Source organism: Leucopleurus acutus (assembly GCF_964270905.1).
Source record: "Leucopleurus acutus genome assembly, chromosome: 9".
In the NCBI taxonomy this organism is placed as follows: domain Eukaryota; kingdom Metazoa; phylum Chordata; class Mammalia; order Artiodactyla; family Delphinidae; genus Leucopleurus; species Leucopleurus acutus.
In genome coordinates this window covers 14,838,965-14,861,551 of record NC_139144.1, presented here as the reverse complement: position 1 = coordinate 14,861,551, position 22,587 = coordinate 14,838,965, and the positions used below count along the sequence as shown (strand labels likewise).

General features: G+C 47.7%; 1 protein-coding gene across 2 annotated transcripts; it reads right to left on the bottom strand.

Annotated features, from left to right (window-relative positions):
• Positions 1-307: 307 nt before the first annotated feature.
• On the bottom strand, positions 308-20,913 carry INHBA (inhibin subunit beta A). Of its 2 annotated transcripts, none has more exons than XM_082845991.1 (3): positions 20,726-20,913; positions 11,488-12,013; positions 308-2,376 (listed from the first exon to the last, which is right to left on the bottom strand). In XM_082845991.1, exons 2-3 carry the CDS (start codon positions 11,873-11,875, stop codon positions 1,487-1,489), a joined length of 1,278 nt encoding a protein of 425 aa, XP_082702117.1. In that variant the 5' UTR covers positions 11,876-12,013; positions 20,726-20,913; the 3' UTR covers positions 308-1,486. The 2 variants fall into 2 exon arrangements, with proteins under 2 accessions (XP_082702117.1, XP_082702116.1); XM_082845990.1 differs by lacking the exon at positions 20,726-20,913 and adding an exon at positions 14,438-16,044.
• Positions 20,914-22,587: the final 1,674 nt, after the last annotated feature.

The window sequence follows — 22,587 nt, the reverse complement described above, 5'->3', positions numbered from 1 at the left end:
AAGGAGTCAAAAAACCAAACTTCTCAGGTCTTTCAAGCCTGAACACAATCCACCTTACTCAACCGTGGATCCCAACCCCTGACTCATCGACGGTGAATGATACCAACCACAGACAGACTGTTTAAAGGCTCACACAAATGTCTTTGGTGTATGTGTCTATTTTTTAAGGTACAAAATAATAATAATAATTAGAATTATAATAATAAAAATAGCTATTTTGTGTGCTGTAGCAGTTCTTTTATAGCTCACATTAAGTGCAGCTCAGAACCCGCCCCGCCCCACCCAAAGAAAATACTTGTTAAATAAGGATTAGACAGGTCGAACACCATTGTAGTGCAAATAGTAAACGATTAAAAAAAAAACACAACATTTACAAAATATAGAAATGTTTGGATCCAACAGATGGACAAACATATTCCTTTCAAGTATCTCTCCTTGAAGAAAATAAAAATTAATCAGGTTACTTCCAATACAAAAAAGTCTCTCTTTTTTATTCTCTCTCAGGTAAACAGTTTCAAACCTATTAGGTTGCATAGTTCTAAGATCATAAGCACCTTAACGAAATGTAACTTGGTTTTCTTTTCTCCTTGATCTTTCATGCTTCCCATTCTTGTTCTCAATGTTTTTCTCATGTTGGTTTTTGTTTTGTTGTGGAAGTGGTGCAGAAAAAGGTGTGACCACCTGCACACTAGTGTTCTTTTACCAGAATGTGTGTGTGTGCGTGTGGTGTGGAAATGCCTCTGTGTGTGTGGTGTCTGTATGGTGTGTGTGTCTGTGTCCGTGTGTGGGGTGTGTGTGCATGTCTTTGTGCAGCGTGTGTGTGTGCTGTGTGATGTATGTGTCCGTGTGTGTGTCCGTGTGTGTGTCCGTGTGTGTGGTGGGCTGTGTGCATGTCTTTGTGCAGCGTGTGTGTGTGCTGTATGTGTCTGTGTGTTGGTCCGTGTGTGTGGTGGGCTGTGTGCGTTTGTGTGTGGTTGTGTCTTTGTGTGTGTGCATGGGCTGATATACACAGAGAGAGGGTCACACAGACATACCTTACGACCTGGGTTACTGGGTGGGAAAGTGCCTATAACTGGCCCTTTCAAACTCATGGCTTTCTAGATGCTACTTGGGTTGTGTCAGCCCACATTACTGCAGACCGGACAAGTTGACTTCGAGGCTCATACCGAAAGGGAACCGAAAAGGAGAGGACAATATTCCCATTTGAGCAACTGCTGTCACCCCTTGAATGCTGGAGGGAGAAGTGAAGGGCACCCCATTTTCCCTCTCCCCCCAAATTCCCACCTCCTTCACTGTTTCATCTCTGAGCCCTGGCTAAGGAATTTCCCCACATCTTCCTTCATCTGCTTCAGGTTTTGTTTTTAGTTTATTTTTTAAAAAATTTCTATTCTTCTGGTTGTTTCAGTCGGAAACCTTAAACATGTCTTCATGTCACCACTGTCTTCTCTGGACCGTCTTGCTCCCATTCCCCCCTGGGCTGAGTGCTCTATGAGCACCCACACTCCTCCACAATCATGTTCTGGATGTCCTTTTTGATGATGTTCTGCCCATCATCGTAGTACAACATGGACATGGGTCTCAGCTTGGTGGGCACACAGCACGACTTGAGGTTGGCAAAGGGGCTGTGACCCCGCATGCGGTAGTGGTTGATGACCGTCGAGTGAAAGGACAGGGATGAGCCCGACGTTCCTGCTATGTGGCTGGGGCACTCACCCTCGCAGTAGTTGGCGTGATAGCCAGAGGGAGCGATGATCCAGTCATTCCAGCCAATGTCCTTGAAACTAACAAAGAACTGTTTCTTACAGCAGATGTTGACCTTGCCGTCACACTCCAAGCCCCGCCGCCGGCGCCGGTGAGGGTGGTCTTCAGACTGGCGGGCCTGCAGCATGAGGAAAGGTCTGTGCGACTGTTCCTTCTCCTCGTCCCCTCCCGCCCCTCCTTCTCCGTCCCTTTTCTTCCCTTCCCCCTCCTCTTCTCTCTTCTTCTTCTTGCCCAGCAGCACCAGGCTGGCGCCGGTCTCGTGGCATTGATCACAGGCAATCCGAATGTCCAGGGAGCTCTTGCCCTGGTCCAGCAACCGCTGGATGCAGCTGGAGACGGGGAAGATGTGCCAGGTGCTCTTCCGAGCATCCACCACCTTCTCTGATATCAACACTTCATTCCTCTCCCCCATTAAGCCCACTTCCTCGGCCTCCTCCCCTGCGTCCCAGCCGCCCTGCGGGTGCTTCTGCTGCTGAAAAAGATGGATGGTGACTTTGGTCCGGGTCCTGTTGGCCTTGGGGACTTTCAGGAAGAGCCAGATTTCTGCACGCTCCACCACGGACAGGTCACTGCCTTCTTTGGAAATCTCAAAGTGCAGCGTCTTCCTGGCTGTGCCTGAGGACGAAACAGCCCAAGAGAGAGCAGGGATACTGTTAGTTCTGGGGTTCACGGCCACTCCCTAATTTCAGGCAAGCATGGGGGCCTCTGTTACAGACCCTCTCCAACCGGGCTCCTGAAATGAAGGCCCACAGATCTTAAGGACGGTTTTGACATTTTTAAATGGTTGAAGAAAACTAGGATGCTGTGACATGTGAAAATTATATGAAATTTAAATTTCAGTGCCCATAAAGTTTTACTGGCCCACAGCTAGGCTCATTTCTTTATAGGTTGTCTACAGCTGCTTTTGCACTAGAACTTGGATTTGAGGAGCCGTGACAGACAGCGTCCGTCTGGCCCACGAAGCTTAAGTGATTTACTCTCTGGCCCTTTCCAGAGAAAGTTTGTCAACACTTGCTCTAGAAAGAAAAGAGTCTGGATCTGAGTGTGTCTGGGACACTGGGTCTGTTAACTAACTAACTTAACCTCTGTTTCATCTTTTATAAAATGGGAATGACATAGTGACATTTGACCCATTATCCCATAGGTTTGGAAGGACCCAATGGGATAACATAGATGAAGACACACTATAAACTCTAGCAAGCTGTGGAAATACTATTTTCCCCAACACAAATATGCACACACACCCTGCTGTGTAAGTCTGCATGGCGTGTACCCACAGAGCTAGCCTACTCTTCCTCCTTGGCCACAACCCAGCCTTTTCTTTTATGTGCAAGCAGCCAGGCCGGCATGGAGTCAGGGCCCCTCTCCCATCATTTCTCCATTAAACAGGTAAAGGGATCTTTCCCACAGGCGTATCTGTTTGCATCACTTGTTCCTTCCAATCCTTTACTGAGTTCTTTTTGCCCTCAGTATAAAACAGAAACTGCACAGAACTCTGGGCTCTGCCTGAGCTACTCCCGCCTTCCAGTTCACTGTCTCCCACTGCCCCAACCTCATGGTACAGCCACGCAGCAAGAGCATCTCATACAATCTCACACCTCCAGGCAGTGACACTTGCTGTTCTTTCTGCCGAGAAGACTCCTGCCCCCAAAACGCCATCCTCAGTGGCTGCCCCTTAATAAGGTTTCAGTTTTCAGACGGGATGACCCTCTTCCTAAGCCACCTCTGCCATCTCCACCCACACCCTCCTGCCCGTCTAGCTTAGGACGCCCCAGGTCTGAGGTCCTGTCTGTGTCATTCACTGTCATAGCCCAGAATTCAGCAGAAAGTAGGCAATTACTTGCTTCCTCATTAACACATGGAGGCGCCCTTAGCATTGAGTTAGATGAAGGGATCCATCTCCTACCCCCGACATCCCCCAGACCACTGCCGGCATGTACCTGCTTCCCACTCTTCCGAGTCCAAATCTGACAACCATCTGAAAGTTCATCATAGAACTCACAACTCCCTGGGGAGTGGGGTGGGGTGGGAGGCTCCCTGCCTGGATTTCTATAGCTAACGGAAATCCAGCCATACTTATCACTCGCAGCCCTGAGATGTTTACAGTACTATAAATCTTAGGCCCGGTTTCAAGTTCTCTGCGGCAGAAAGCAGGCTCTTCTCTGCATGGCGAGCTGTAGATGCTGTTCTTAATTTAACACACTCTGCACAGTGTGATTGTGCTAGTGGTAAATTCACGGAGGCCGGGGCCGAGAAGGTTTGCCTAGGAAAGGTGCTCCTCCTGCATCTCTGTATAAACTTGGGAGGAACACTGGCCCTGATGGCGGTGGTGGTGAGGGGCAGACCTCGCATCTCTGGCGGGAGTTGAAATGAATCATGAAGTTAGGTTTATGATTAGATCACCAGAGCGGGGAGCAGTCAGAGGAGGAAACTGTCTTTTTTTAGGAAGCATGATGACTTTTTTTTCCAAAATGGGAATCCAGTACTCCCCTTTGCTTAAAAACGGCGGGGTGGTGGGGGGTTGGGGGGAGGGGGATGGTCGTCATTGTTTGTCTTCTAAGAGAGCAAAAGAGGAGAGTCCAGGAGACCGAGCTTCATCATTTCAATCTAAAAAGACGGTCGGCTGTAGACTTAACGTGGTAGGGTCCTGCCGAGACCGGAGGAAAAAGATGCCGGAAGCTGCCCTAGGCTCTGCGAACCGGCCCGGAGGAGAGTGTGGTCCCCTCCAGCTCCTGCACATCCGCCCTGCTCCACGGAGGGTGTTAACAAGCTCCCCGCTGTTCTCCCTTCTGCTTCCGCCCCCGGCCGGCTTCTGAAACCCTAAACCGCACAGGGTGCCACTCTAAAGACAAAGAGGTAGTAGCTGCAAAATTAGAGAAGCCAGAGGCCACAAGGTTCTGTTTTGTTTTTCTAGGAAAGAGTGTGAAACGGGAGAGTCTGTCCGTCCCCAGGCTGGGAGAGCCCTCTGGGTTTGACGTAACTCATTCCCACAGGCTCTGCTCTGCTGTAACCCATGTTTGCCAGCGGGGCGCTGAGGGTGAAGGGAGATGGTCCCCGGGTAAAGAGAGGGTCCAGGCGGCAGGGTGGACCCACCCACACTGGACTTTCCTGGAATAAAATCCAGAGAAGTCTACACATGCTGGGAGGAGGTGGTGAGATGCTCAGTGGCCGACCTGTACAAGCGACAGCGCGTGCAAATTGCCTTTGGAGGGTCAGCGAGGCCGAGGCCCCTTGCTTCCAGGAACAGCCTACAGGGCGGCCCCTCATTTCACAAGAGCTGGTTTCTAATGCAAGATATGCCTCCGCCCCTTCTTCGCAGGCAGCCTTACTTGGAAGCAAATGATTTAGTGTTCCTGAGAGAGGATTGTACAAAGAGAGTACTCATTAGAGGGGGCTCAATCTGTCAGGTGCTGTTATATTGGGATCAGAGAGTCATCATAAAATGACTTTCATCCTGGTCCTGGCTGGTAATTAACTGCATGGCATCGCCTGCGTACTGGGAAGAGGCACCGTGCTGAAATATGCATCGGTTTAATGATCTGAGCAGAGAGACTCGGTTCCCTGTACTTGCCTCCACTGCCTGCGTACGGATCTCTCCCCCATATTTCTGACATTTGGATTTTCCCCCTACTAATTGACATGCCTGTCGCCTCCTTCTCCTGGTGTCCATTTCTGGAACTGCTATTTGTATATTGCATGAGGTTTTATCAGGGAAAAAAATAAAACTGAGATCCAATTTCACGAAAATGCTGTTGCCATAATGCTCAGGAGAACGGGGGGAAGAGAGAGATTCAAGGCTTCCTAATGTCTACCTTACATGCAGGTACATTTTCAAAGTTCTATTGTATTCTGACTTATTAAGCAGTGCATATTTTTTTTCTTTTACATCGAGCTTTCATTGCAGAAGGGGGTTGGGAGAATGAGACAGCTAGACGCTGGATGGAATTCATATATACCAGGGCTGTAGGTCTCCGAAAGATATTACAACCCTCAAATTTCTTAGGCATGAAAAATATAAGTAGTCACTTGATTATATTTGCTTTATCTGTGTTTTACCTGAGACAGATGGCTATACCGCAGTGATGTTTTCAGGCTGCTCCAAGCCTCAAATCGCTACGCACAGCAACTCGAAAAATGGAAGGAGGTTGCCTAAGGCTGAGGTGTTTAGGATCAATTGCTAGTCAGTTTCAGGTTGGACTTAAATATCTCCTGCTATAAAATCTCAGAATGGAAGTCTTCCCATAGTGCTTTGTGGTACAGCATCAGTGGATACAGGTGTGCACTGGGTTCCTACACTGTTACCTACCTATCTAGGTATCGCTGGAGGCTTTGCTAACCTTTCATTACCTGCTCTCTGATAATATTCTTTTCATCCTCTGTGCTATTTTTTCTCTCCCGAGGCTTGTGAGCAAGGCTTGTATCACAGCCTGCTCCGCCTGAGTAATTCACTAAGAAAGTCCCACGCAAACGCATGTGGGTGATAATATTTCATCACTTAAACCCCTCTTGAGCTCGGTGGACACATACCCAAGGGAGAGAAAAAAAGGGCCTAAAAATGGGTAGGAGGGATGACTACTGCACCTCACAGGGAACACCTCAGAAATGTTGCCGGACGGGAGGAAAGACTTTGGAAGGCTGGAAGGGAAAACACCTGAAAGCACGTTTTCCTTTGCTTTTGTGCTTTCAGAATTTTTCAAGTGTTTTTAAGAACTCACTGAACCGGCATGCCAAGGGTTAAGCGGCCAAGCTCCTGGCTGTTCCCCTCCACCCACATCAGGATACAAAATGCTGCACATCCTTCCCACAGCCCCCCTCCAGCATCTCAGGTTCACGGGCGCCTGAACAACTCCAGTGAAACAAGCAATAGTAACAAGCAGTGTTTCATTTTTGATATGGTTTTTTCCTCACCGGGGTCCTGCTCAAAGTATGCTGCCCTTCTCCATGTGGGTAATGATTAAATCCCTAATGTTAATGTAAAGAACCTTGTTGTTTATGGAGAAATTAAAGTCACCATGGCGGGTGGAGGGAAGCCTCGGCGTAAAACGCGGCTATGACTTTAATTTTCCGTCCTTCACCAAGGTTTCCCTGTGCCTAGACGTGGTATAGTCATTGGTGGGAGAATACAGAGCTAGCATGTGTGTTCCCTGAAGCACTACTTTTGCATTTGGACTGTTTCCAGGGGTTTCTGCAAAAAGCAGCCAGTGAGGCCTTAAAGGTTATGCCTCCTTTAACCTACAGGAGAGGGTCTTGCCTGTAGCAGAACTACAAGTTTGGTTATAAATTAGCTTTTGATTTTTTTTAGCCTGAATATCTTTTCTTAGGATGTGCTATTGAATTGTAAGTGCTCAGCCACATTCCTGCATCTTTCATTTAAAGGGCGATGCAAAAGTTTAAATATTTAGAGAGAAAGGGATTTTAGTTTCCTAAAAGAAGTAGAAAAAATTCTGAAGGTTCAACCCACAGTCTTTCAGAGACTTCTTGCAAAGTTCCTGAGAACTCTTACACTACGGATTTTGGAGCTAGGAATCAGTTGGGTAGGAAGCATTCTGAACTACAGCTAAGAGATCGTGCCTGAGTATATTTTAGCAGAAGAGGGGGCAAGACGAATACGTGTTTTCAGGAAAAGTCCTGGGAAGGTACGATTCCTGGCTCACCAAATATGAAAACTGCATTTCTACCCTGACGCTCTACCCACACCCCGACTGCAGTGCATCTCCCCCACCGGCCCAAACTACTAACACATCTCTTTTCCCATCTTTTCCCAACCATTTCTCTGTAACACTCCCGGTTCGGAAACAAACACATACTCCAAAGTCATAAGCTCTGTTCCCACAAGGTGTTAAATAAATAGACTTTCTCCTCCCTGTTCGAAGTCACTTGTCATTTGTCGCTGTTGAAAGCCGTTGATAAGACAGGACAACTAGGCAACCACATCAGGGGAGATGGAAGAGGTTTTTTTGTAAAAGCCCAGGCGGCCGTATTAGGGAGAGATGTGTGAGCAAAGCAGTATTGCTGATGATTCATGGTCACATTTCTCCCCGCTCTGCTTTGTTTGCTTCTGAAATTTATCATTCCTCTGTCTTCCGTAGAGCTCTGGAATGTTCACTTGTATCGCTAGAATTCCCATTTCCTTTCCTTCTGTCTCATTTAAAATGTTACAGGTAGTAGTCATGTCCCTCCCAACCCATAAAATCCTAACTTTTCCTGCAGAATGATAAGAAGGAGGGGGTAGCTGATAATCACCAAGATTAGGGCGATTCAGGCTAGGGCTTCCAGTAGGTGAAATTGTGTTTCCCTAAAAGATTAACTGGTTAAGGAGCAAAAGTCTTTGGAATGCGCCCTCTTGTGGCCGATCATTTCCCAGTATTCCGCGAAGAAAGCGTGTAACCCCTAAAGACACCCTCCAGTGAGGGTGAACTCCCAGGCAAGTTCAGAAGACTGGCGTGGGGTGATGGGAGTCAACTCCACCTTGAGACGGCTTTCTTGGGGTGGAGGAAAATAGTCATCCCAGCAAGCTGCCTTCGACCCCTGTTGGGGAACATTTGTGCACATTTCTAACTCAAAGCTTCTGTACCTAGTACCTTCCAAGGGAGGAGGTTTATGTGTTGCTTTCAAACCCACATGGCTGGGCTATGTAAGCATTTTCTATTTCGTGGTGCTTGGTTTGTCTTTCTTCGCCTATCCATTCTTCAAAAAGTGCTATCAATTGCTAACTTCGTTACCAGAATCAGAGTATAAATTTGGCCTCATAGGAGGACTCAAGGATACAAGGGTGGAGGGCTCAAGGGTGCTTTTGACCAGCTATTGTCACAAATGAAAAAAAAAGAGAGAGAAATCAGGATAGAGCGGTCAAGAAGACCAGTGATTTTGACTTCAATGACAATTATGGTGAGAGTTGGCTTGGCCCTACCCATCTCTTCCTCCTTTCCTTTAAGGCGTTAAAGTAAACAACAGAGGATTATTCTGTTGCCACCCTTGCAAAGAATACAGTCACCTCAGTGAGCAGTCTGGGGTGACAGACTTGAAAATCATTTTTGTTTGTGGGAATACACGTCAGAGAGCCTGAGGGCAAGGCTTCGCTGCTTAGTCAATAACAGCTCATATCAGCTTTACCAAGATGGGGTGCTTTCCACCTAAGCACAAGGGGACAGACTCGGTTCAACAAGTCCCTGGCCCTCGAGTTTTTGGAGTTCCTCAACTGCGGTGGCCATGTCTTGGCCTTATTCAACCATCCTGATGGGCAGAGGCCACAATTAAACAGGAATCCCGAGCCTGAAGGATGCATCTAGGGGGGAACATCTGTGACATGCATGCAGGTGACAGATGACTTACTGACTGGATTCTATGCTGTACAGAACAATTTCTAAAGAAAAGAAAAATGAATGCCCTTTGCTACCCCCTCCCCCAGAACCTTGACGTTGGACGTCGTTTGAGCATTGCTAAGGTTGAATTGTTCCAAAAGTAACACGACATTTTCGTATATTCACTACAATCAACCTGAAGGTAAATCTCTTTCCTGGGTCAGCAAAAGAACAGCAAAATACTCACATGGTACTTACTCTATTTGGAGAGTAGATTGTCCACAGAGCAGTCGTTTTTGTGAAATCATACAAAATCGACTTAAAGTTGAGGCGTGAAACTTCTCAAACGAGAACAAGCAGGTGCGTCATAAGCCTTTTCTAAGAATCCAGCGGCTCGCCCAAAGTCAACTCGTAAACTCAACCAGGAGGACTTTTGCATTACAGACCTTAAACTTTAGTCAACATGTGAGTCAAATGGATCCACCTTTTCAAAAAGTAGCTCAATTTCTTTCAAACTGAACACCTACCGGAAAAGATCTTTTTAAAAATGACGAGATTTCATATAACTGAGAAAAAGATTGGCGCTGAGATGAGGGCCATAAGTAAGAAAGAAGGCAAAAAGTCAAATTCTTTTACTGCAAAATCTCTCAATGCCAAGAGAGTGATTTGCTACACAAGTCAGAGAAGCCAGAAAGTGGGCATATTGCTAGCATCAGGCGTAGAGTTAAAAGTGGCCAAAGGCAGAGGTCTACCTAGTCATATGATGTGGGAAAAGCCAATTGAGGAAGAGCTGCAATTAAGGCCATTCTGTGTGGCAACTGGTATATAGAAACATATATAGGGTCCCTCTGTGGCAGAAGAAGCAGTCCCTAGACCACTGGAATCCCCATTCCCAGCTCAGGACCCCAGGAATGGTTGAGAAAAACTGGGTGGCAACTCAAAAACTCCAACCTGCCTTTTTTCACTCAATAAGCTTCACAAGATAAAGTCAAAAGTATCATGTCCTTTGCAGCTGCATCCAAAAAAAAAAAAAAACAAAAGATTTAAGCGAAGGAAGTCAGGCGTTCTTGAAAAGAAAGAAGCTTCTGGTGAGACAGCTAAACTGCCTGCAGGACACCAGGGCTTTTCCTACGGGAAGCCAGCAAGCCTGCAAGCTATCTCCCCCAGAAGGATGCCCAGGTCTCTGATGGTTTTCTTGGAAATATAACATCTGAGTCAACAGGTTTTCAGGACTGGAAATTCTGAGTGTTGCCTTAATTGTTTATACTACTGCGGCAAACTTTTAAACAGCAATGCTGGGAGTCCCGGCACATACTTTACTGGCCATATGCTCCACCAAACAAAACAATGGCATTCCTTTCAAATGGATTTGGCAAGGGAGACAGTTCTTTAGCCTGGCATTACCATGAAAGTAACATGAAATTAACACATCTGTGTGGCTGGGCTGCATGCAGGGGCTGGTAGGCTGGGAAAAGGATCTGGGTCACCTAACTGTAAAAATAACCTGGCCCCCAGGGTCTCCAGCCCGCCCTTTTGACAGGTAATTTTTTTCTTCAGCAACAGGTTAGCTCGGTCCTGAGCCAACGATGAGAATCTATGTATTAAAGTTCTTCCTCTTAAGGATTGAGGGAGCGCTCAGCGTAGTATCTGAGAGCACTTTGTCAAGGTTGCATTCCTTGGCCGAGAGCTCTTAGTAACTTTACAGAGAACAAAACTCCTTTTTTCTTTTTTTTTTTTTGGTTCAGAGAGCAAAAGTCAGTGCTCCGAAAGGGACTGCTGGTTCAATGTCATCTGTTCCCTAACCCCCCCAGCCCCCAAAGTTGCTTTTCGCTGCCTAGAATGTGATGCTGTGCTCTTACAGGCAGAATTTCTAAAGGTCAAAATGACTGTCACTAATATGCCCTGCTTCTCGGATGTGGCCCCTGATTGGATTTTTTTTTAAAGAAAAGGGGTTGTTTTTAAGACAATGACTTCATCTGTGCCATGCCGCCCCGATCCCGCGCTCGCCGCCCCTCCCCTCCCCCCAGTAAAAACTTGGGATGGGGTCCGGAAGCCTCCAGGCTCCCCCGACACCCCCTCCCCGCGGCCAGCACCCGAAAATGCCCCGGCTTTCCTCCGGGCTGCTCTGATCTGGTTTCCCCGGCAGGCCGAGGGAGCCTCTCTCAGAGCGGCTTCCTGCTGCAGATCCGGCCGAGAGCTTCCTCCCGGGCGACGGGCTGAGATACGCAAGTGTGACCTAGCCACCTCCTGCCGGGGCTCAGCCCAGGAGCCCGGCTCTGTGCGGTCCTCTCCCCCTCCCATGCCGTCCCCCAGTAACTCCTGACCTTGCCCGGCAGGGTACCGCTGGAGGGCAAGAAGTTCCTCCCAGGACTGTCAGAGCTACGTGACCCCCCCCCCGCCCCATCCCCCCAGGGCCAGCACCCACCTGACTCCGCGAACGTGATGATCTCCGAGGTCTGCTCCATAAGTTCATTCATTTCTGCCCTTCTGCCGATGTCATCCTCTATCTCCACGTACCCGTTCTCCCCGACTTTGCCCACATGAAGCTTTCTGATCGCGTTCAGAAGCGCCGCCTTGGGTACCGGCTGGGTGACATCGGGTCTCTTCTTCAAGTGCAGCATGTTTAAAATGTGCTTCTTGACGGCCTCCACCATCTCCGGCTGAGAGTTGGGTACGTCCTTTGGGAGGGTGGCCAGCGCACAGGACGGGCAGTCGGGGGTTGCACTGTGCCCCTCGGATCCCGGGGTGGGGGAACTCCTCACTATAATCCAGCAACTCGCCAACAAAAATCCTCGTAGCCAAAGCAAGGGCATCCTGGCAGCAAAAGTTGTTGTGATTGCCCTTTTTAAAGGCTCTGCTTTTCCTCCCCCCCACTCACGCACAGGTTTTTTTTTTTTTTTTTTTTTTCCTTTTTGGGTTTTTTTTTTTCTTTCTCCTCTTCAGTCAATTCTCTGGAACAAGAACAAAAAGTTTTCTGTGAAGTTTTGTTTGCAGGTTCCCTCTCTGAATGCAGTCAGTGCTGTAGGTTTGTAGCTGTCAGGGAGGAGAGTTCTGACTGTCTCCCAGTAAAAGAGAAGGAGGGAGGGAGGGAGGGAGGGATGGAGGGAGGGAGGGAGAGACAGGGTTGGGGGGGGGAGACAGACAGAGACAGAGAATGGATGGGAGGGAAAGAGAGACTGGGAAAGAGGAGAGAGGGGGAGAGAAGAGAGAGGGAGAGAAGGGGGAGAGGGAGAGGGAGAGAGGGAGGGAGGGAGGGAGGGAAGGAGGGAAAGAGAGAGAGAGAGGGAGAGAGAGAGAGGGAGAGGGAGAGAGAGGGAGTGATTGGCCCTAAGTGAGTGAGTGAATGAGAGAGGGAGGGAGTTTGTCTGTGAGTAAAGGCTGTGCTTAGGAAGGGGAGGGACAGCCCTTTCTGACAGGCTGCCTGCCTTCTACTCACTGCTCCCTCACACACACCTCTCTTCAAATATCACCGATCTCCTCTGGAGTTCTACTCTCCCTTCTGCAAGAAATTCTCCTGGTTTGCTGCTCTTGCTGTTGCTTCTTTCCCCTTTCTTTCTCTGCCCAGAGTCCCCTGGCTTCACCTTCTTCCTCTTTTGCAGGGGAAAGCAAAGCCCCAATCAATGGCCTGTCTCCATCGACAGGGAGGACCACACGGAAACAGCCTGCCCCCAGCACCCCTCCATCCTGCCCGGCCACAGCCTGGAAGGTGGGGCTCGGAAGGAGGGGTCACTGGGGGCAGCCTGATCGTGCTGGCCAGAGGGAATCCCTGCAGACCCTCCTTTTCCCCCATTCATTCATATTTCAACGTTCAGGGCCATCAACACTGGCAGGCTATCAGAGGGGAGCGCAATAGAACTTTTGTTTGGGGTCATATAATACACTCTACTTTTCCCAACTGCAAAATGCAGCCGGGCATTGAAAGATCCACAGGCAGGCAGGCAGCATGGTACACGCTCTTGTCATGTGAAGCTCTGTCCCCTCTCTTTAGCCGCCGCCCCTCCTGCCCGGCACACACACTCCCGGATGACAGCTCACCACCGCTGGCCCTGACTTCACAGACAAAATGCAAAATTCCGTTGGCCTTTCCCACATTATTTTATACAAGTAGTGCACTCCTGTGACTTGAATAACTGGTCCTAGGGGGAAAGAATCTCTAAAATATATTGGCAAATTATTTTCTCTGTCATGTGGTAGTTTGTTCAGCCTGCCCCCTACCCCCATCCCGGACCAGTCTGTTCACGGACTGGCCTCTCGATGGCTTCTTTTTCTCTCAAAGGAACAGCACAGATGAAATCATCATGGATTTCAGTGTTCACGGAAAAAGAAAAATGTGAATTTTTAAACAATGCCTCTCTGAGTTTTTTAAATTCTCTTCCCCCTGCCCCCCCTTTTTTTCATTTTCTGTCTTATTGCTTTTATCTTGCAGAAGTATCTTTAAGAGGTCCATCTGTTAAAGCTTCCCTTCCCTCTCGGGTTTTTTTTTTTTTTTCCCCACACATAAGCCCTCTCAGTTTCTGTAGATACAGTCAGCTTATATCTGACACCTAGTGTGTTCACAGCATTAGAGTCAGGCAATGCACTTTGGGTGGGAAAAGTTAATAAACAGCATTACTTGCAAGCATAAGAGCTGAGGGCAAGGGGAGGAGGGTGAGGCCAGTGTGATACTAAGTTACAATTACAGTTTGCACAGGTAACAATGCTTTTCTGAATTGGATACCCTGCCCACCTTTGCTGAAGCATCTGCCTGCGAGACTTTCTCTGTTACCATCAATTACACTCTGCTATTATTGTTAAGATTTTGTTGACCTTCCCTGAAGAGTCTAATTTTTTTTTTAATTGGGGGATGGTGAAAGAGAATGGGGAAGGAGGGGGAGCATTTGTGTTAATCGTCGCTTAATAAAATACCCTGGAAATAGAAGACTTATAATCTACCTATTTGGCGTCACATATGCAATACCCAAAGCATTTTGTAGCCCAATTAAGTTTTACAAGAGAGGCTGAACTAGAACTCAAAGTTTCACGACTACCAACAACTTGAGAGTCCCAATAGCTGCATTTAGATAAGAGCAACTCATCCTTTGAACTCTCTCTGTATGTGAGTTTGTGTGTGTTCCCTGAATTGACTGTTTGTGAATGTCACTTAAAAATCAGCTTTCTCTTTGGCACAGGTCCTTGTAGAGAGGTGCTGAACTGGGTTGTAGAAACGCATAATCTATTTGCATGCTCTACTATTAAAAGCTCTACTAACTTGCTTGAATACGTAAAAAGGTACAGATCACAATCTGCATGGAAGGGCCAGTAAGTTGTAAATTCCTGCTCACCATTCTGACTATGAACGTGGAAAGAGCTCAGAAGTAAGAGTGAAAAAGCATTACCTTTCCGGTCCTCTCACCAGCAGACTCTCGTCTCATGTGGTAAGAGCTGTCCAAGTTCCTCTTCATGCTATTGGCACTGAGCAGTTTTATACTGTACTACTTACTTGTACAGTCACACACGGGTACCAGTCAACCAGAAGAGGGCTGGGGCTTTGTTTGGGATTGGTTAGAAGCAACATGACATCAGCAGATGACTGGTTTTTCCAGTGTGAGACATATTTCATAACTCATTATCTAATGGAAAGCCTTTCTTGGCTGCTGTGACACTACTGGGTGATCACTGAGGCAGTGAGAAACCTCTGACTGACTGGACTCCCTTTTAGAAAAATCCCGGAATCCAACAGCTCTAGCTCACTGAGGTTCCAACTTGCAACTTTTCTTTGACCAAACATGCACACACTTCTCATTATATTCAGGCTTGGTTTTATATCTTCACATAAAACATCTGTTACTTCATGAAGTTGCCTCTATTTACAAAGTATTTTATTGTTCCTAACAGGGAAGAAAAATTCACAGCGCTTTTCAGAGAGATTCTGAGTTTACTTTTTAAAATAAGATAGTTCAGGAAGGGGGGAAAACATAGGAAAATATGTATACCTCTATGGGATGATCTCCCCTCCCCTGACTTACACTATTATTTTCCATCTTGAATAACTTAATTTTAAAAATTAAGATATTGTATTGAGAAAAAGAAAAGGAAAATATGTATACTTACAGGCTGATAATCTCCCCTCTGCTGACTTACACTATTATTTTCCATCTTGAAATTGAATGCCTGCTTTATCAATCATTTATCACCAAGAACTTTGGAAATAGTCATTCTCTGCTAGCGAACTTTATGTGTATCCTTCCCAGTCTTTAGAATCCCAGTCTAACTAGCAAAAAAAAAAAAAAAAAAAAAAAAAACTACATCATTCTTCTTTACCAGAACGTCAAGTCCTATGATTTCTAAATTGTTACAAATATAACATGAGATTAATGAAAAGAAGTGAACGTTTCTTGAAACGGGAGTTAAGTTGGTCAGGGTGTTTAGGGGGAGGGAGAAGGCAGTGTTAGCAAGCCAGGGAAATAACACAGGAGAAAGAACTCCTCAGACAAGAACGCTGGGGAAGGGTTGTTTGAAGGAGTATAGCTGAAGCCTAAGCTGGGCACTCATGACAAGTTGAATAAAATGTGCAAAATTGGGAGCTAATGAAAGCCATATGACCAGATATGCTGTTTTGTATGCAGGATTTAACATGCATAAAATAAACTTTTCACTGCGCCCACAAGCAAAATATAGAGGCTCTGGCCTCCTGATGTGTAGTTTAAGCAGGTTCCTTTAGGACACCAGAAGTCTGTCTCAGGGGGTCTGTCCTGGCTAAACACAGAGAAAGTGTGGGTGCTGAGCTGTGTATTGGGGTGGGGGGAGTGTTCTGAGAATTGCATATGCAGAAATGAACTAGGAAATAAAATCTTTAGGTTGTACAGGAACAGAGGGAATCTGAGAAGGAAAGATAGAAACTGGATCAGTGTTGGTTAACTCCAAAGCTGCCCATCAGTTTCAAACTGGACGGAGCCAGCCCCTCTCTAAGAAAGGAACTTTCCCAGCCTTTTCGCATGAGCAGTCCAGGACAGCAGTGTCTGGCCGGGCATCTAAACGCACCCCTCCCCCCAACATGAACGTTGGTGTCCTGGAAATACCACCATGTTTATGAGTTTGGGGGCACAAACCAACCCGGATGAGACCCTGATTCCACTGCTTACTAACCAGATAACATCGGGCCTCAGTGTCTTCATCTATAAAGTGGGATCCGCAATACTCCACTGCAGGGTCAAGCACGGTGCTCAGCAAATACTAGGTGATACGATTTCGGAGATGCCCCGGTGCCTCCCTCTGAACATCTGTGTCACAGGAATCTGCGGCACCCCGACCAGAGGAGACACCCTTTCTCGGGTGACTCAGATCGCGTTGGCCACGGATGCCACCGAAGGGCCCACCTGCCTAGGTCAGCCCACCAGCTGTGATGTCATTCTCCACCTGAATCCCCAGCCTCAGAGCTGAGCCACGCTGGAAATGCCTCCTCACTCAGTGGAAATGAGGTGGGAGTGGGAGGGGAAGTTGGCAGGTTAAAATAACTTCTGTCGACTATTCTGGATGGCGGAATGATCTTTTCCGTCCCGGACTCCAGGGCCCAGGGGCGGGGAGCTGGTTCGCCCAGCTCCTGATACGCATCTCCCGTTCCTTCCTCGGCTTGGTTTCTCTTTCACTTCCTGCCCCCCTCCCCCCGCGGCTCCCCGACCCCGGCCCTGCGGTCCCGCTGCTCGGCCTGCTACCGTACCTTGAGCAACACCTGCTGGCAGCTCCCGGGGATCACGCCGGATCGCGGCCGCTGCTCGGGCCCGGCTCGCGGGGCCGGAGTCCGGGCCAAGCAGTGCGCAAGCGGCCGCCTCTATTTTTACCCCGAGCACCAGCAAGGGCAACTTCTTTTAAGAGCAGCTCTTGATTTTTTCCCCCCTTTTGGCAGCTAGAGAATTCAGAGAGGGAGGGGGGAAAAAATCACTGATCAGTGAGGGCGGCTGGGAATCTCTGAACCCAGCCATCAGGGCTCAGGGTTGAAAGCACGGCCAATGTCAGGGACCGGGACCGGGACCTGCGGGCTGGCTCCGGGGCGGACAGACGCGCGCGGGGAGCGCTCCTGCCCCGCCGGCTCTGTCCCCTTTCCGATCGCGGAGCCGGGTCCTCCCAGCCAGTGCGCGAGCGCGGTGGCCCGCTGCCACCGCGCTTTTCACCTAGTGCAGGCGGCCTGATTTACTGGCGACTTCACAAAGCTCCCCGACTCCTCGCTGGAGCCTTTTGCAGGGCTCTGTTCTCGCCGGGAGGAGCGGCCCCTGGAGAACCCGGTAGAGCAGCTTGCTTCGAGGAGCCGGGAGGGAAACTGTGGTACCTTATTTTACTGTAATTGCAAAAGGCGCGATGTGCCAGGGATGTATATTTAGAAGTTGTATGTTTCTACTTTTATGTAAATGGAGCAATTAGGGCCTGTCTTGCTGCTGCGAAACTCCAGGGCTTGTGCCTTGCTGGGAAAGCTGGTGTTTTCAATCACAATTAGTGAGCTGGTCAAAAACCAAAGTTCCTTTAAGGATAAGGGCTCAGTGGTGTAAGCGGGGGAGAGACCAGCGTCCCCGTACCATCCTGGGGCCCGCGGTGACACACACCTTGGGGCACGGCTAACCTATAGTGGCGTTTACCCGTGGCAACAGCTGTCCCCGTACAAAGTTGGCATAGATCAAGGAGCGAGAATGTTCATTTTTTCTTCTCAAGCAAACCGTCTGTCCTTCGGCTTCCATCCATGCTATTAATTGGTCTCTTTACTCACTACTCCTGGAACAAGGAGACAGGCCTAGAAAAGGGGCCCGTTTTTCACGGCTCTGTGGCTTTAGCTTTGCTGTTATTCTGTTTCAAAAAAATAAATAAATAAAACACCAGGAGGCGTGAACGCCCCAAGCAGGTGACTGGGAAGTTGTCATCTGATTCAATTGAAATGGCACGAGGCTGCGGGGTTCAGAGCACTGACTAGACTGCTGACGACTCAGGGTGTTTTAGTTCCTTCCTGTGAAAAATCTGTTCCCCCAAAAGCATGATTTCTGGTTCATCCCGTCTGGGAAACGGAACATAAAACGTGACTAGAGGGAGAAATCAAAAGGACTCGAGGTGTTCTCAGCAGCTGACGTGTTATTCTGGGCTCAAGGCAGGAAAACCTTGCCCCAATGGGGAGTGGACTCCCTCGAGAGGCAGCTCGGGATCCAGAAAACGTGGGCGGGATCCAGAGTGATATTTGCTGCAGCGAGATTTCTGGAGTCTCATCAAATGGTTTGGGTTGAATGCAAGATTGGCAACCCCTGCCTGTTTCCTGGACAGCTGGAGTCTGCCCATTGCCTGGGATCTAGGTTAGGTAGAGAGATTTGGGACAATGAAGGATGAGCATTTCACATTCCAAACTGAGTTAGGAAGCTGTTTGCTTTTATGTCAAATCAATGAATGAATACAGCTAAACAGAGAGAGAGAGGGAAACATTAAAATTCCTCCAAGGGATGGACTGAGAGATTGAGATGAGCAGATGCAGACTATTATATATAGGATGGATAAACAACAAGGTCCTACTGTATAGCACAGGGAACCATATACTTCAATATCCTACGATAAACTATAATGGAAAGAATACGAAAAAAGAACGTATATATACGTGTAACTGAATCACTGTGCTGTACGGCAGAAACTGTCAATCAACTATACCTCAGCAAAATAAAATTTTAAAAAATCCTCCAAAATTCATTAGAAGACAACAGGGTCAGAAATAGTTAATCCAAAACTCTTATTCCTAAGCGTCCCACTTCTCTGAGAACCACCAGAATATCCCACAAGGCTTTGTGCTATGCGCAACTGCTCTGTTTTAAGCGTATTTGGAAGTGCCTTATCTGAACCAAGGGAACCCAGAGGCTAGAACTAAAATGACTAAGGAAAGAAAAGCAAACCCAAAACCGAAACCAAAACCAGGGCTTCCCTGGTGGCGCAGTGGTTGAGAGTCCGCCTGCTGATGTAGGGGTTCGTGCCCCAGTCCGGGAAGATCCCACATGCCGCGGAGCGGCTGGGCCCGTGAGCCACGGCCGCTGAGCCTGCACGTGCGGAGCCTGTGCTCCGCAACGGGAGAGGCCACAACAGTGAGAGGCCCGCGTACCGCAAAAAAAAAAAAAAAAACCAAAACCAAAAAAACCCAGTAAACAAACTGCTATCTCTCCATCTACAGCAGTGGTTCTCAACTGGGATGATTTTACTCCCCAGGAGACATCTGGCCATGTCTGAAGACATTTTTGCTTGGCCTAACTGTGAAGGGAGGTGCTACTGGCCTCTACTGGGTAGGAGCCAGGGATGCTGCTAAACGTCCTAACAAGGCACAAGACAGCCCTCACAAGAGAGAAATTACCGGCCCCAAATGTTAATTGCTTTTGCAGTTGAGACACCCTTGTTTAGAGTTATCATTTAAGAGTTTCACCTACTTTCCTTCCCATCCATGACCCAAGGGGCCTTAGCAACCAGGCAAGAGACTAATAGTTCAAGGGATTCTGCTTCCTCATGTGTCTGGTGCTTCCTGATGAATGGAGGCCCACACCACACAGCAGATACTGACACCGTGACGGTACCTCTCGGGCGTCCTCACCAACTTCCCAGTGTGGCCTCCATGTTTTCCCTGATGGCTTTGTGTTCTAGTCAGAAGCAGAATCTTGGTGACCAGCAACAAAATGAGATGAGCTGGCCCCCACCCAAGTCGTTAGGAGGCGACAGATCATGGAAAACAAAAAGTGAATGAGGAATGAGTTATTCATTTGAGCAATTCGGTATCAGAGAGATCCGCGCACTAGTGAATTCCCTGAAGTTAAATTCACGAAAGCGAGATTACCATGCCTTGCCCCCAGAGCAAACAAATATGATGTGGCTGGTTTTATTTGTTTAATACCTCAGGGGAATGACACACAATCAGTATCCACAGAGAGAAAACAGAATGCTTTGCTAAATCCTAATGCATGTTCCAAGCAAGACTATATTCTCCAGACTTCCTTAGGAAGGCCACAGGCCTTCAGGGGTTACTCTCTTGTGAGAGTTGGGGGCAGTGTTGTGAAGGATCCCACATCAAGGAAAATCATCATCATCATCAACAAATGTTGGTGAAACCCACAAAAGGGGATTTGCCTGGATCTAACCAGCTTAGATGTGAAATGCTGTTGTCCGTACGATGAGGCCAACTTCCCAGGCTTATCGTTTAGTCCCTGAGTGACCTGCATCATCTAGAGAGGAGAGGGTCCGTCAGAGACTGTGCTGAGATGAACAAAGCACGAGGGGAATGTCTTAGACGCTTGGAAGCCATCTCATCAACTCCAACACCTGAATCACTGTCTCCTCAGGTAAATGGTTATTTTAGAACCAAAGGCCAAATGCTTCAGAAAAGCCCGCATTTCTTCCCAAGAAGTAACCATTTAGTACTTGTGAAAAACTCAATCTAGAGAGAGAAACCTCTAGAGAAAAATAGATATTGAAAAAGAGGAGAAAAAAAACGAAACCCAACACTAATGCAAATGGAATAAACATGCCCTCAAAGGCCTTCCTGACCAACATATATTTCCAAATTGTTTATCAAAACTCAGTTCTAATCCAATCAGGAAACATCTGATTGATCATCCTATTGCCCCAGAAGACTACGAAAAGTACTTACAAGAGAATGGATAACAGATTGTCCTAATCGTGTTTCTCACCTGGATGCCCTTGGGTTAAAAGTTCCATGTTGCTGACTTGAGGACATATAGGCTTAGCCTATAGATGCCATCGGACTGTTGAAAGCAGAAATCTTGATCCTAATCCAGTGTCGTCTCTCCACAAAGATGCCCCACAACTTGCTCCCAAGTGGTAGCTTTGGAGGGAAGACACAGAAAAGGCTGGGGGCAGTCCTGTGTGTATTTCTTTTTATCAGTGCATTGCTGCCTCCCTCGTGTGCTAATAGAAAGAGTCCAAAGGTTCTGCCCCTCTATCAGAGCACCTCCAAGGCCCATCCAGGCCTGCAGGATGGGAGTGCCCTTGTTCTGGGCACGGTGTTCTTTCATAGACACTGGCAGTGTGCTCTGGCAGTGCCTTGGCTTGGTTAGTAAATATTTACAGGTGCCCCACTCTAATTTTAGGAAGGTCAAGTTTGCAAAGGTGCCTTGGCAGGCAGGACTTCTGTTAGTCTTTATCAGCTTGGAAAAGCAAACTATAATTAAGCACAGTGTTTGGAGAGTTTCACTGAAATCTCTGGAGTCTACAACTAGCCTTAAACTTTCAAAAATTAACTTACGGCCACTGTCCCTTTTTTTTTTTGATATTCATCGAGTTCCTCTTTAAAGGCGATATGGAATGATAGAGGAAGGAAGAGCCATTGTATGTGAAGGAAAAAGGCTTCAGAACACCTCTCTCCCAACAGGCCAGGGGTGATTTTGTGATCACTTAATGAATGGGAATTCATTAAAAGTACAATCCTGTACTTTTGCATCATTTGAGTATGAAATGAGAATAAATAAAACGGTGCTCCCTGTAGAAAAGAGTTCACCCAGTAAGTTCCCCAAATTTCAAGGAGCTTTTGTTTTATTAGATGCTGTTAGTTTCATGTTAGTCACAGGGAAAAAAAAAATGCCCACATGCACACGCACGACTAAATGTAGTCAGTTTGCTCAGCTGGTGCTGAAGTCACTACTGCCCACTAGGAGTGAGTTACTGTAATAATCCCCCTTTTATTAATCATAGGCTGGAGGAAGCAGAAAGTGGGTGACATCATTAGGCAAAGGGCCGGCTAACTCATGTTCCAATTTACTCAGCTTTATTATAACATCTCTCAAGTGTCATATGAAAGCGATTAGCATTTCACACTTTCCTCCTCTGAGCCGTCATCCCTAACCTTCAAATCCAAACTCCCATAGAAAAGCTAAGCTCTCAGATGGAGACACATAGAGGCCAGATCTCACCAAGGGTCCTTGTCCCAGGGAGGAAGGTCCTGCTCAGAACACCTCTTCCTGGTCTTAAGATGCAGATGAAGGTGGTCCCTAGAACCACAGCATCCCAATAACTCGTGGCTTACTCCAGCCTCTGACGGCAGAGGACAGCTCATCCTGAGGAGGACCAGAGGACCTGGGTGGATGCAGCTCCCCATGGCCTCATGGTAACCAAAGGCATAGGCTCTGCGCCCCAAGGATCTGAAATGTGAAAAGCACCATTGGAAGCCGTGCTCAAAGGTGGTGGTCAAGTGTGTGGGCCCCGCAGCTAGACAGACTGGGTTCAAATTCAGCGTTCGACACTTTTGAGCCGCGGGATGCTAGACAAATTACCTATCCCTAGCTCAGTTCCCAATGAATGCTGATAATACCAGTATCTCCTTCATAGGATTCTTGTGAGGAATCAATGAGTTAATGCCTGCAAGGCATGGAGAACGTGCCTGGCAGAGAGTAAGTGCTACTTAGTAGTGTTACTTCTCCTTTCTCTAAAAGGCTTTGCTGACTGAACTGACCTTTCTGGATCCTGCCGTTAGACCACTGGAAAGATGGGCAGATGTGCTATAAGAAGGTATTGGGCAGACTGGTCCTGGTGAGCC

What these genes read in the sequence shown, in the direction of transcription:
- INHBA (XM_082845991.1), bottom strand. Translation starts at nt 11,875, where the DNA reads ATGCCCTTGCTTTGGCTACGAGGATTTTTGTTGGCGAGTTGCTGGATT. An exon ending in CATCACGTTCGCGGAGTCAG is followed by an intron (nt 2,377 to 11,487) that starts GTGGGTGCTGGC and finishes TTTCGTCCTCAG; the next exon opens with GCACAGCCAGGAAGACGCTG.